At 39.4% G+C, this 12,500-nt stretch overlaps 1 protein-coding gene across 2 annotated transcripts in view; it reads right to left on the bottom strand.

Annotated features, from left to right (window-relative positions):
- Positions 1-12,500, bottom strand: part of LOC144974657 (sortilin-like) — a 54,423-nt gene that overhangs the window by 35,353 nt on the left and 6,570 nt on the right. The window contains exons 1-2 of one of the 2 annotated variants that reach the window (XM_078917740.1): positions 5,211-5,531; positions 2,644-2,709 (exon numbers count right to left, since the gene is read on the bottom strand). In XM_078917740.1, coding sequence (XP_078773866.1) covers positions 2,644-2,709; positions 5,211-5,510 — 366 coding nt within the window. In that variant the 5' untranslated portion in view covers positions 5,511-5,531. Of the gene's footprint in view, positions 1-2,643; positions 2,710-5,210; positions 5,532-12,500 lie in introns of those variants that run through there. The other variant, XM_078917741.1, reaches the window with a different exon arrangement.

The following is a 12,500-nucleotide window of genomic DNA, read 5'->3' as shown; positions in this document are numbered from 1 at the left end:
AACTCATTCCAGCATTTTTGCGTCTTGGAGGGACAACTAGTTTGGTACAGTATATATTATATCCGGTGGTCACAAGATAATGAGACACTTTTTGATGGTTGACGAGCAACAAAAGTTATCCATAGATTTTTATGATTTCTTGAAATATAACAGACCACAATAATATTATTGCTGTGCATACAAAATTTCATAATAATTGATGGAAAAATACAGGCACAATGATAATTCTTAAAAATTGATGGCGAAAATGAAATATTGAGAGATTGCATTGTTTGGGGTAAAATGCACAACATAGTCAACATGTGAAATATGTGACATCCCACTTCTTAACTTTAATTCCAGGGTGTGTGTTAACAATGAAACGATGAGTTCTTGGAAAATTCTCATATTTTACATTTTCTCAACACACTCTCGTGTAAAATGAGCAAAATATTGTTTCTGTATCCCCTTATTGTATTCCCTTTCTTATAATACTAAGAATAGTAAAAATTTAGAAACCTTTAAAAAGAAATTGAAAACTCAATCATTTAAAAGAGCGTTTCTCGACAATTGATGCTTTATGTTTTAATTTAGGGTTGTAATGTGCATGTAAAGAGTTTGTGTATGTGGATGCGGAGAAGTTTCCGTATGTGTGTGTACGGGTGTATGTGTGTGAGCGTGCTAGTGTGAATGCTAGTTTATATAGTCTTGAGTGATTGTAAAGCGCCATAGAGCACTTGTCAGTGGATTAATGGGCGCTATATAAGAATATTATATTGTTATATTATTATCATTATTATTATTGCCCTATTTGTTCAGTGTTGTTGTTGGCTTGTACTTGTACTTGACTCTTTTACCCTGGAGGAGCTACTAGAGGCCTTGTCCCATCTGAAGGCAGGAAAAGCATCTGGACTGGATGGAATCACAACTGAGATGATTCAACACTTTGGCCCGAGAACCCTATCCTGGCTATTGGACTCTTCAATGTATGCGCAAGGACAAACAGGCTGCCAAGTGCATGGAGGAAAGCAAGAGTAGTTGCCCTACTGAAACCGGGGAAAGATCCAAAATCCAAGAAAAGCTATCGCCCGATCTCCCTCCTGTGCATCGCATACAAGCTATTTGAGCGAATGGTTATGTCCCGCATGTCACCCAGTCTAGACGAACAACTGTCTCCAGACCAGGCTGGATTCCGACCAGGACGGTCAACATGTGGTCAACTTCTTAACCTTACACAATTCATAGAAGATGGGTTTGAGACAAAACAGGTCACTGGCACAGTCTTCGTCGACCTCACTGCAGCCTATGACACAGTGAATCACAAGATCCTACTCCTCAAAGTGGCTAAAATGATAAAGAATAAGAAAATTGTAAATATTATCCAGTCACTTCTCGAAAACAGGCGCTTCTTTGGATGGCCGGAAGAGCAGGTGGCGCACCCAGAAGAATGGTCTTCCCCAAGGATCAGTGCTGGCTCCAACACTTTTCAACATATATACAAATGATCAGCCTGAGTTCCCAAATATCCGCTGATTCATATATGCTGATGACCTATGCCTCGCAACACAGGATGTGTCCTTCCAACCAATCGAGAGCAGACTAACAAATGCCCTAGACACCCTTACAAAGTACTACACTAAAAACTCGCTGAACACCAACCCAGGGAAAACACAAGTGTGTGAATTTCACCTCAACAACCACCAAGCCCACAAAAAATTAACATCAAGTGGAATGGCCAGACATTAGAGTACAACTACCACCCAGTGTACCTCGGAGTGACGCTTGATCGAACTCTGTCCTTCAGAGAACACGTGAGAAAGACCAAGGCAAAAGTGTCCACGCGTAATGCCCTCCTTGGAAAGCTGGCAAACATGAACTGGGGAACTGACCCTAAAACTCTTAGGACCACAGCATTGGCCCTCAGCTACTCAACTGCGGAGTACTACTCAGCTGTATGGGCCCGATCATGCCATGCCTCCAAGCTAGACCCCGAGCTCAACAACGCCTGCCGGATCATAACGGGCCAGCTGAGAGCAACACCATTACCACTGGTCTACCGTGCAGCAGGAATAGCCCCACCACACATCCGGAGGGAAACTCATGCCCAAATACAAAAATACAAACAGGAAATGGACCAGAGACACCTCCTTCATGACCACAATTGCCCCAAAAGCAGGCTCAAATCAAGAAAAAGCTTCCTCACAGTAGAGAGCCTTCACCCAGACCACTCAGCATTCTTCCGCCTGGACAAATGGGTAGAATGGGACAAGACAGCAAACGATGCCCTCCAGCCCCCAACAGAAAAGCTCCCAGCAGGCACAGACCTCAAGAGAAAAGAATGGGTGGCGTTGAACAGAGCTAGAGCAAAGGTGGGAAACACCGCCACCAACCTCTTTAAATGGAAAATCTCACCGGGCACTGAATGCCCATGCGGTCACCCCAGACAGACCATGGACCACATCCTGTCCGAATGCTCGCTGGGACCTCACTGCACCAATGCTGACCTGAGGGAATGCAACCAGACTGCCCGGGACTGGCTGACTCACTGGCGCGACAAGATATGATGATGACTTGTACAGCACTTTGAAATTCTTCATTGGATTTCGTGCCATATCACAGCTACCCCATTTTGTTTTTTAAATCCTAACAAAATAAATAACTTACCCCGTTGTCATCTGATCCAGCCCATGCTAAAGCCAAGTTGAATTTTGTCTCATTGGTAAACTCATGCTGAAATATAAGGAAAAAAACAAAACAAACAACCAATCATTAACAGCGAAGGGGAGGGGCAGGGTAATATTACTACAAAGCCTTTTTTTAAAAAAGCTAAAAACAAAACAAGAACAACATCAAAACCAAACAAGCAATAAATAGCACAGTATCTATTCCTAACCAGTGTTGGGAACAGAAGAATTTACGTATTCCCCACCAGTGTTGTGGATAGTAAAAATGGGCTATTCATATTCCGAACTGGTGCTTTCTTTTATAAGCTAGCATACGAGACCAAGACTGAATGATTTTAGTTTGTCTGTCACGTGATCGGATTTCATTGTTTCACTGCATTTTCGTCACTGATTATCTTTTGATTTGATTGTCTTGTACTAACTTGTAGCCAAGATGACAGGAAATATTTTGAGTTTGTCACGTGATTGGATTTCATTGTGTCACTGCATTTTCGTCACTGATTATCTTTTGATATACTAACACTTGTAGCCAAGATGACAGGAAATATTTTCAAGTCCCAGTAGTATGGGGAACTAGGCCCTTTCCTATGTGTCCATGTTTGGTGTGATGTTGAGATGACGATTCCACATTCCATTCCCCTCTCTCTCGTTAAATGACATGGCTAAATGAGGCCTTTGAGCTACGTCACTTTGCGTGGCACCACAATGCATGAATTGAATTAACCTCCCCCCCCTCCCCCAACCCCCATCCCAATCTGCTTCGCCGATCAATGAAAAAAAAGGAGAAAAGAAAAGTACCAGCTAGGCTAAAATTATTTAAATTGCTCTTAAAGAGACTGAAAATTCAATTTTTTTCCAGCATTACAAGTTTGTGGTTTCTAGGCATAACTTTCCAAAGAATTTCAAAACCAAATGGAATTAAAAATGCCAGGCGGGCATCCGTGATGCATCCTTTCCAAAACTTTTTACTGTGGATTGCAGTTCTATCAGTATAAAAAATAAAATTTATATTTCTTAGCCATTTGGAAATGGGCTGATTTAATCGGTCCTGTCACCACAGAGGAAACCTGCAGATTAACAGCCCTGTGCCACTTCTTGGGTTAAATACTTTACCAACACAGGTTGGGAATGCACAAATTGTACTACTGTATCCCTAACACCGGTTGGGAATACAGAGTGTCTAGGTACATGGTAACTGGACACCTAGCCTCGGAATCTACGTACATGGTAAGATACCCAGTAACCTTGTACTTGTATCATGCTTTGGGATGGAAGGACAAGGGGGCACTGGCCCTTGGTGCACGGTAACTGATGATCTTGATGTCTTTCGTTCCCACCCCCACAATCCCCTTTTTGTGTGATACAGGCAAAACAAAAGTAGCTGGGCTGCCACATGCATGACTAAATTGGTCAAACAGAGACTCTATAGTTTGGCATCAGACACCCATTATCCAATGTCTTGGTTATTAATCCTACAGGTATTTGAAAACTGAGCAGAAAGTTTTCGTTTTACAACGAGATGGGAATGGGAAGGGATGAAACTATGACAAGAGAGAAAGGTTGGGGGGGGGGGGGGGGGGGGGAGAGATTGGGGAACATGAAGGAAACAATGGGTTGCCTGATGATGTAGATCAAAGGAGTGTTGCAAAGGTGTTTCACAGCAAGTGTTTCGTGCAATTTTCATCTCTTCACAGTGGCACTGACTTGTTTCTCCACATAATAGTTTCTCTATTGCTTATGAAGAATACATCGTTTCCATCAGGAGAGAAGTAACTTACTGAGTAAGATTATTTCGACTCGGGCTTCAATGAAACTATAATAATCGCATATAGCTTGTATTCTAATTATAACATTAAGACATCTGGCATTAGGTTAACGTAAGAGTGAATCTCACCTTTAATGGGTAAAATTGTATTGGTTAAAAAGAATAACACAAACACACACACACACACACATACATACACATGCGCATGCACAGGACAGCGAGGTCCATCAGTCATCGATTGCTTAAATTGCAACGACAAACCAGTTACTGTGTACGTAGATCCTGAGGGTAGGTGTCCGGTTACCGTGTACGTAGACACTCCTGGTAATAAGCACAGTCAATAAATATAAATAGAAGACAAAACTCGCTTCTTCAACATACCAATACCAGTAACAGTTCCGTCCGTAACGAAATACGATTTTACTATGGGAATCCAAAATCGTGGTCTCCGCCCTAGCCAAAACTGGCCAGTTTGGCTATGGAGACCAAGATTTTGGTCTACCTAGCCTCTTTCTTTTTAAGCATATTAATCAGTAATCGAAAATGAAAAAGTGATCGATGACATTGTCTAGTCTAAGTCTAAGTAAGGTTCTAGTAGAGTCATCATAATCTATCTAATCATAATCATCATTCTAGAAGATAAGAGAATAAGACATAGAGAAGTAGAAGTAGAAGTAGAAGTAACAAAATAGGCAAGTCAGTTATGTCGGCTGACAATTATTTGAACAATAATCAAAACGTTTGTAGCACATTAAATCAAACTAGCAACTGTAAATATTCACCGTTTCTTCCAATCGCTTTCCATCCTTAATTTTTTTGGTGAGTTCTGCAAAATTTATCTTTTGTTTCTCACACCGATCATCTGACTCCTCCTGTTTCGTCTCTGCAACATCTCGTCTGTTACGCGATAAAAGACGATTATCACTGGCGTAAACTATATCTTGTTCATTTATCTCAAATGAATGCACATGCTCTTGCCCACAAAATATTCCGGGCGAAGCTATAAGAAGGAAATAAATTACACAGACTAAGGCTGGTAATAGTTTGTTGTTGCTCCCTTCCATTTTGTTTGATGTGGTCATGTCACAACGTCACGTGATTATGAATGATCTTCTTTATTGAAGAGTGTAAATAAGGGAAATTATGTAAGGCAATAAGGTCGCAAAATAAAGAAAAAAAAATACAAAAATAATAAATAAACGATTAAATAAATAAACAATAGTGACGACGATAATTGCAATAATGATGATGGATAAAGACCACGACGACGACGACGACGACGGTGATGATGATGATGATGATGATGATGATGATGAGAGTTCTAATTGAGCATTTATATAGCGCAATATCCACTTAACGTGCTCAATGCGCTTTACAAGGGGTCCCTGGTCAACAGCAACATTTAACATGTAGGACGAGACATGACGCCTGTTAGGCGATATTACAATTTTTCGGACAAAGACAACGCTGTTAACGGCCAAGTACTCATTTTACACCTGAGTACGATGAGAGAATGTGAGTGAAGAGTCTTTTCCAAGGACTCAACTATGTGACGAGCGAGGCTCGAACCCAGGACCTTCTGATCCGAAAGCGAGTGTCATACCACTAGACCCATTGTCTACTGATAGTATAAGAAGTCACTGGCTACAAGGCTTTAAAGGACTTAAAAATTTTTTTTTTAAATAAAAGAAAATACTGTTGTTTCTTTTTTAATAACAAGACTCAAACCTACTCCTACTTGCAACAAAAATCAATGAAAATTATTAGAGATGATTTAGATTCATTGATACTTACTGTAAATTTAAATAATAATAATAATAATAATAATAATAATAATAATAATAATAAATAATAATAATAATAATAATAATAATAATAATAATAATAATAATAATAATAATAATAATAATAATAATAATAATAATAATAATAATAATAATAATAATAATACTAATAGGTCTTACAATGAGTCCAAGTGGCTCAGAAGGACTTACTTAAAAATATTTTCATTGAAAATTCCCGAAATAAATAACGATAAAGACAATTGATCCCACAAGGTAACGAACAGACGTGCGACCGGTTTTAGACACGTTACTGCTGTGTCACAAAGTGTGACACTTCTTAAATTATATTTATAAACTTACGTTTTTAAATTGCCGAAAATGTTTATGTTGCTATGCCTTCTGTACGTGGTTTCATCACATAGAATTATTTTTTGAATTGTTCTTGCTTTTTTATATTCAGAATTGAAATAAATAAATAAATCATAACTGTGAAATTGAATGTAAGCTTCAGTTTACTATACGAAAACAGATAAAATGGACGTTTCGGGTTTCCCCTTCATCAACAACACATGATGAATTAAAAACTACAGACGAATGAGATAATGTGGTAGTGGCGTTGTTAAGATGCATAAAGAAAAACATTGATGGGCAGGAAATTGTATGCTACTTTGTGAGGAAGCGCGAATTAAAACAGAGCAATAGAAATTTAAAAGACTGGAGGCAGTGGAAATGTGGTTTTACAGAAGAATGATGAGGGTGTCATGGATGGAAAGGAAAAGAAATGAAGAAATTTTAGAAATGGCAAACAGAAAAAGATCACTGATAACAAAAATCATCAAACGCCAAATGGAATTTTTAGGACACATTATCCGCCACCCTGGTTTGGAAATACTCGCCTTGACTGGAAAGATGAATGGAAAAAGAATAAGAGGAAGACAAAGAATAACGTATTTGAAAGGGATAAGAACTTGGACAGATGAAGCTGAGAAAGGTGGCGCTGCTTTAATAGAATTGGCAAGAGATAGATCAGCTTGGCGGAAGATGACCTCCGACGTCTGCTTCAGATATGGAACTACATGAGATGAGAATAGAAATTTATAAAAGGTGCGTACTTAATTAATTTAAAAGAGGGGAGGCGGGGAGGAACTGTGTAATGCAGCATAGAAGACAGAAAAATTAGGAAGTCTCAACAGCCACGTCACTGAACACAGAAAAAAAGCAGAGAGAGAGCCAAATGATGAGAATATGGAAATTTACAAAGAGGCTGAAAAAACTCTCAGGAAAGAAACAATAAAAGCAAAACAGGAAGCATGGCATGAAAAAACCAGACAACTTGACTACGACAGAGACGGAAGAAAATTATGGAACCTAACCAAAGCTCTAAGTGGACAAGAAAACAGATATGCTGCACCATCAGTAGAAGATGATCAGGGGAGGATTCTCAACAAAAAACAAGCAGCAAACTGTTTTATGAAGCAGTACTCAAGTGTTGGGAGTATACAGATTAGAAAAGAACGAAAACGAGAAGTCCACAAAGAATTGAGAAAACACAAGGATACACCCAAAGAATCCACAGATGATGTCATGTTCAGTTCGATTAAAAAAGAAGAAGTAGAAATTGCCTTGAAATCTCTAAAAACGAACAAATCACCAGGTCCAGATGATGTTACTAATGACATGTTGAAACACCTAGGAACCCTCACAAAGAGGAAAATGAAACAACTGTTCAATGCAAGTTGGAAACAGGGTAAACTTCCACTCAAATGGAAACAGGCAACCATGATACCAATTAAGAAGGATGGCAAGCCAAAAAATAAAACCGAAAGCTACCGGCCAATAAGTTTGACAAGCTGCTTGGGTAAACTGATGGAGAGAATTGTTAATCGCCGTCTCCAATGGTATTTAGAAAGCAATAAGTTGATATCAGATGAACAGGCTGGTTTCAGACAATTACGCTGCACAGAGGACCAGATAACATACATCTCGCAGCTGATCGAAAATGGTTACCAAGAAAAAAAACACACAGTCACAGTTTGGGTGGATATGGAAAAGGCATTTGACAAAGTCTGGACAAAAGGACTACTTCTCAAACTTAAGAAAGCCAACGTTTCACACAACATGTTTGCATGGATTAAAGATTACCTCACAAATCGAAAAGCAAGAGTCCAATCTCAAAACTCTAAAAGCAAGCTAACGAACATGACAAATGGAGTACCACAAGGCGGGGTTCTCTCACCAACCCTCTTTGTCGTTTTTATCAATGACATCTGCGAAACCAAATGCAGAGGAGTAAAAGCAGCCATGTATGCAGATGACCTTGCACTGATATGCACTGAAAGAAATATTGGTACTGCAAAGGCCAGGATACAGATGACTCTTGATGCTTTGAGCAAATGGACAAAAGACTGGGGTATGAGAGTAAATGCTGATAAAACCACATACACAACATTCAGCTTATCAACCAAAAAGCAATCTATGCGATTAACTTTAGATGGAAAGATTCTGAGAGAAGACCTTATGCCTAAGTATCTAGGAGTGAAATTTGACCCTCGACTCACTTGGAAACATCAAATAGATGAAAGTCAACAGAAAGGGTACAAGAGAATGCAGCTTCTCCGAAAACTTGCTGGAACGCAATGGGGAGCAAACTCAAACGTCCTGAAGAAGACATATCTTGGATATGTAAGACCTGCAATAGACTATGCCATATTGGCATGGGGAACGTGCTCACAGGCTCAATTTCAAAAGGTTGAAAAAATCCAAAACCAATGCCTACGCGTGATCACTGGAGCAATGAAAACAACACCAATTCACAAGATGGAAACCCACACAGGAATAAAACCTCTCAAAGAACAACGAAATTTAAAAATAGTGACACAATTCTCAAAGATAAAATTCATGGAATCCCAACCACTGCATCCAAGTACAATGGAAAAGAAAGAGAATCGACTCAAAAGGGAAAACTTCATCGCCTTGGGACAAAAACTAGAGAGCGAATATAAAGTGACACCAAAGGAAGATATTGCCCAAATCAATGTCCCAAATCTCAAACCACCACCGTGGAAAAAGAAACAAAAATCCATAACCATCAACAAGAAAAACATTCGAAGCAATAATGACAATGCTCAAACCCTAAAGATGATCGATAAAAAATACCCAATGACCAACTGGATAAGAGTTTATACAGATGGCTCAGTTTCCGGCCCCCTCATGAATGGAGGTGCTGGTGCACTCATACACTGGACAGATAAAACAGAAACAAAAATATCTGTATCAGTGGGTTCAATGTGCACAAGTACTAAAACTGAAGAAAAAGCCATCCTCAATGCAACAAAAGAACTATCCAGAGATCACAGAATATACGGGGAAAATGTGGTTTACTTGACAGACTCTGATGATGCTCTCCGGTCTATTGAAAATTACCAGGACTCTGAAGCCGCACACACTGTGGAGGCCCTTGAGGGCTTATCTGATAAAACAGGAAAAATTGTGCTGCAGTGGATTCCAAGTCATGTAGGTATATATGGAAATGAAATTGCCGATCAACTGGCCAAAGAAGGAGCCCAGAAGGAACAACCGAAGTCGTCAATCACTTACCATCAGCAAAAGAAAATAATAAAGCTAAAAATAGACAAAGAAAGGAATGACACACACCTAGAACACAACAAGCAGGATCCAATCCATGCCATTCAGCGAAGTAGCCAAGTCACTCTATTCCGCCTCCGAACAGGACACAATAGACTAAGAGGACATATGTTTACAAAGCTAGGTATTGGAACAACCCCTTATTGCCCATGTGGAACCGACCATGAAACCAATTTACATGTGCTTATGGATTGCCCATTATACAACGTGCAACGTTCGAACCACTGGGTCACCCCTACAACACTCAACACAAAGCTCTATGGTGAGGCTGAGGACCTAAAGCGGACCACAGACTTCATAGCAGATATCGGACTGCAGCCATAGATGTCCATCAGAGGAACGAAGAAGAAGAAGAAGTAGATAGAAGACCGTGAACTAATATAAAGTGTGGACTATTGTTGGAAAATAAATACAATGGAATTGGAAATAAATACAAAATGTAAAGGATGTAGGTTTTAATATATTAGTCGCATTAGCAGCAGCAGAAGCAACAGTAGAAATAGTAGTAGTAGTAGTAGTAGTAGTAGTAGTAGTAGTAGTAGTAGTAGTAGTAGTAGTAGTAGTAGTAGTAGTAGTAGTAGTAGTAGTAGTAGTAGTAGTAGGGATGCAGAAAATAAAGACAGGCATTTCAATTTTGACACGGCGCCGCCAAGTCTGGGACTTTTTTGTCCTCGTGCGGAAGGCTGCTATATTTTTCTACTACCACAAACGATATGAACACGGGACTGGGACAGTCCTGTCCCGTTGATTTTGTAGCATTTTCACAACGGCTTGGGACACAACGGGACTGTTTTGTCCCGTCCCAATAGGTGCGGAAGATTTCTCTAAATTCTATATGTTACAGATTTGGGACAGGACTGTCCCAGGACAGTCCTGTCCTAGTGCGGAAGAGGGTTCAGGGTTAGGATTTTTTTTTAAATTAAAAAGAGAAAAAAATATATAAAAAGAGAAAGGAAGAAAAAAAATTATAAAATTTTAAAAAATAAAGAAGAATAAGGAAAGAGAAAGAGGAGATTGATTGAAAGCATAGTCAATCATTTTAAAATAACCCAAAACCCTCACGGTTAGAATTTTGTAAAAAAAAAATAAAAAGAGAGAAAAAAATATAAAAAGAGAAAGGAAGAAAAAAAAATAAAATTAAAAAAAAAATAAAAAAGAATAAGGAAAGAGAAAGAGGGGGCAGGCCGGGGTGATCCAACAGGGATCTGGGGTGGGGTCATGGCCCTTATAAGGGCCGTATAGATAATTGTATAAGGTGGCCCTTATAAGGGCCGGTGTATATAATTGTATAAAGTGGCCCTTATAAGGGCCGGTGTATATAATTGTATAAAGTGGCCCTTATAAGGGCCGGTGTATATAATTGAAAAAGGTGGCCCTTATAAGGGCCGGTGTATATATGATCATTGTATATAAAATCCAAACTCGAACAAATGTAACTTCAAAAATTGTAATCAACAATATAAGGTGCAAAATCCAGCATGATTTCTTGCTCTTCGGTTATATCAATCGGACATCGGCAACAACAGAGGCAGCAAAAAAGATCACCGATAATTCTCCCACATAGTGAACGTTTTGGCAGTTTATAGTCGTATTCGTAGACGTTCAGGGATACGTCTCCTATACTACTACTGTCAGATGGGTCGACTGGACTTCCTACGTCTTCGGGCCTATGTTCTTGAAAGCAAGACTCTGAACGTTTTGGCAGTTTATAGTCGTATTCGTAGACGTTCAGGGATACGTCTCCTATACTACTACTGTCAGAGGGGTCGACTGAAGTTCCGACGTCTTCGGGCCTATGTTCTTGAAAGCAAGGTTCTGGACAGGGTTGCAGGGAGTTCAGGCTTGTCATCGATTCTTTTACTGACAAACACGGCAGACTCGCCGTGTCAAAATTATAGTCAGTTATCATTTCATTTTTCATTGAGATTTTTTGCTCTCTTACCTGAAAGTTCAAAGGTCCAGGATCGCTGCTTGATTTGAAAAATCGCTTTAGCTTCGAAAAAGCTTTCTTTATTTTGCCCATCAGTTTTATATTCCTCGTTGCTTGTTGATACGATTTAATTTCAGGGCAACTGGTTGACTCCTTAATCGCATCGCTTACCTCAAAGGTCAAAGGTCCAGGATCGCTGCTTGACTTTGAAAAAGCTTTCTTAATTTTGCCCTTCGGTTTTATATTCTCCGCTGTTTGTTGATGTGATAGGTCAAAGCAACTCAATGACCCCCTTATCGCGTCCAATGGATCAATCGGTGCTGGAAGTTGCAAAGATATACATGAACGATAAACATTTTTCTTCTTCGGTAAATTACCGGAATGCCGAAGCATCGGCTTCATAGGGTTGAGATCATCAATTGCATCGAAGGTCGCCATAGTAGAATCAATGGAAGAGTCGTTGGGCCGGTAGTTACTATAACTCTCCCGGCCAAAGAATTTTTCTTTTTGGTGAGTTTTGTTTCATAACGCGGACGTGACAAATTAATTCTGAAAAAAGCAATGCTAAACTTTGCGCGTCATTTTTTGAAAAAAAAAATTGTTTTTAATATTCCTTTTATATTTTTGAACATGACGCAACTATGGACGTCTCTTGATGCTTTGCGTTTAAGTAAAATAATCACAACGGTTATATCTATAACGTACTAACACAC

Source organism: Berghia stephanieae, chromosome 6 (assembly GCF_034508935.2).
Source record: "Berghia stephanieae isolate SIO BIC M18660-M18661 chromosome 6, UCSD_Bste_1.3, whole genome shotgun sequence".
Classification (NCBI taxonomy): Eukaryota; Metazoa; Mollusca; class Gastropoda; order Nudibranchia; family Aeolidiidae; genus Berghia; species Berghia stephanieae.
Note: the sequence above shows the minus strand (reverse complement) of the source record. Positions and strands in the feature narration are given on the sequence as shown.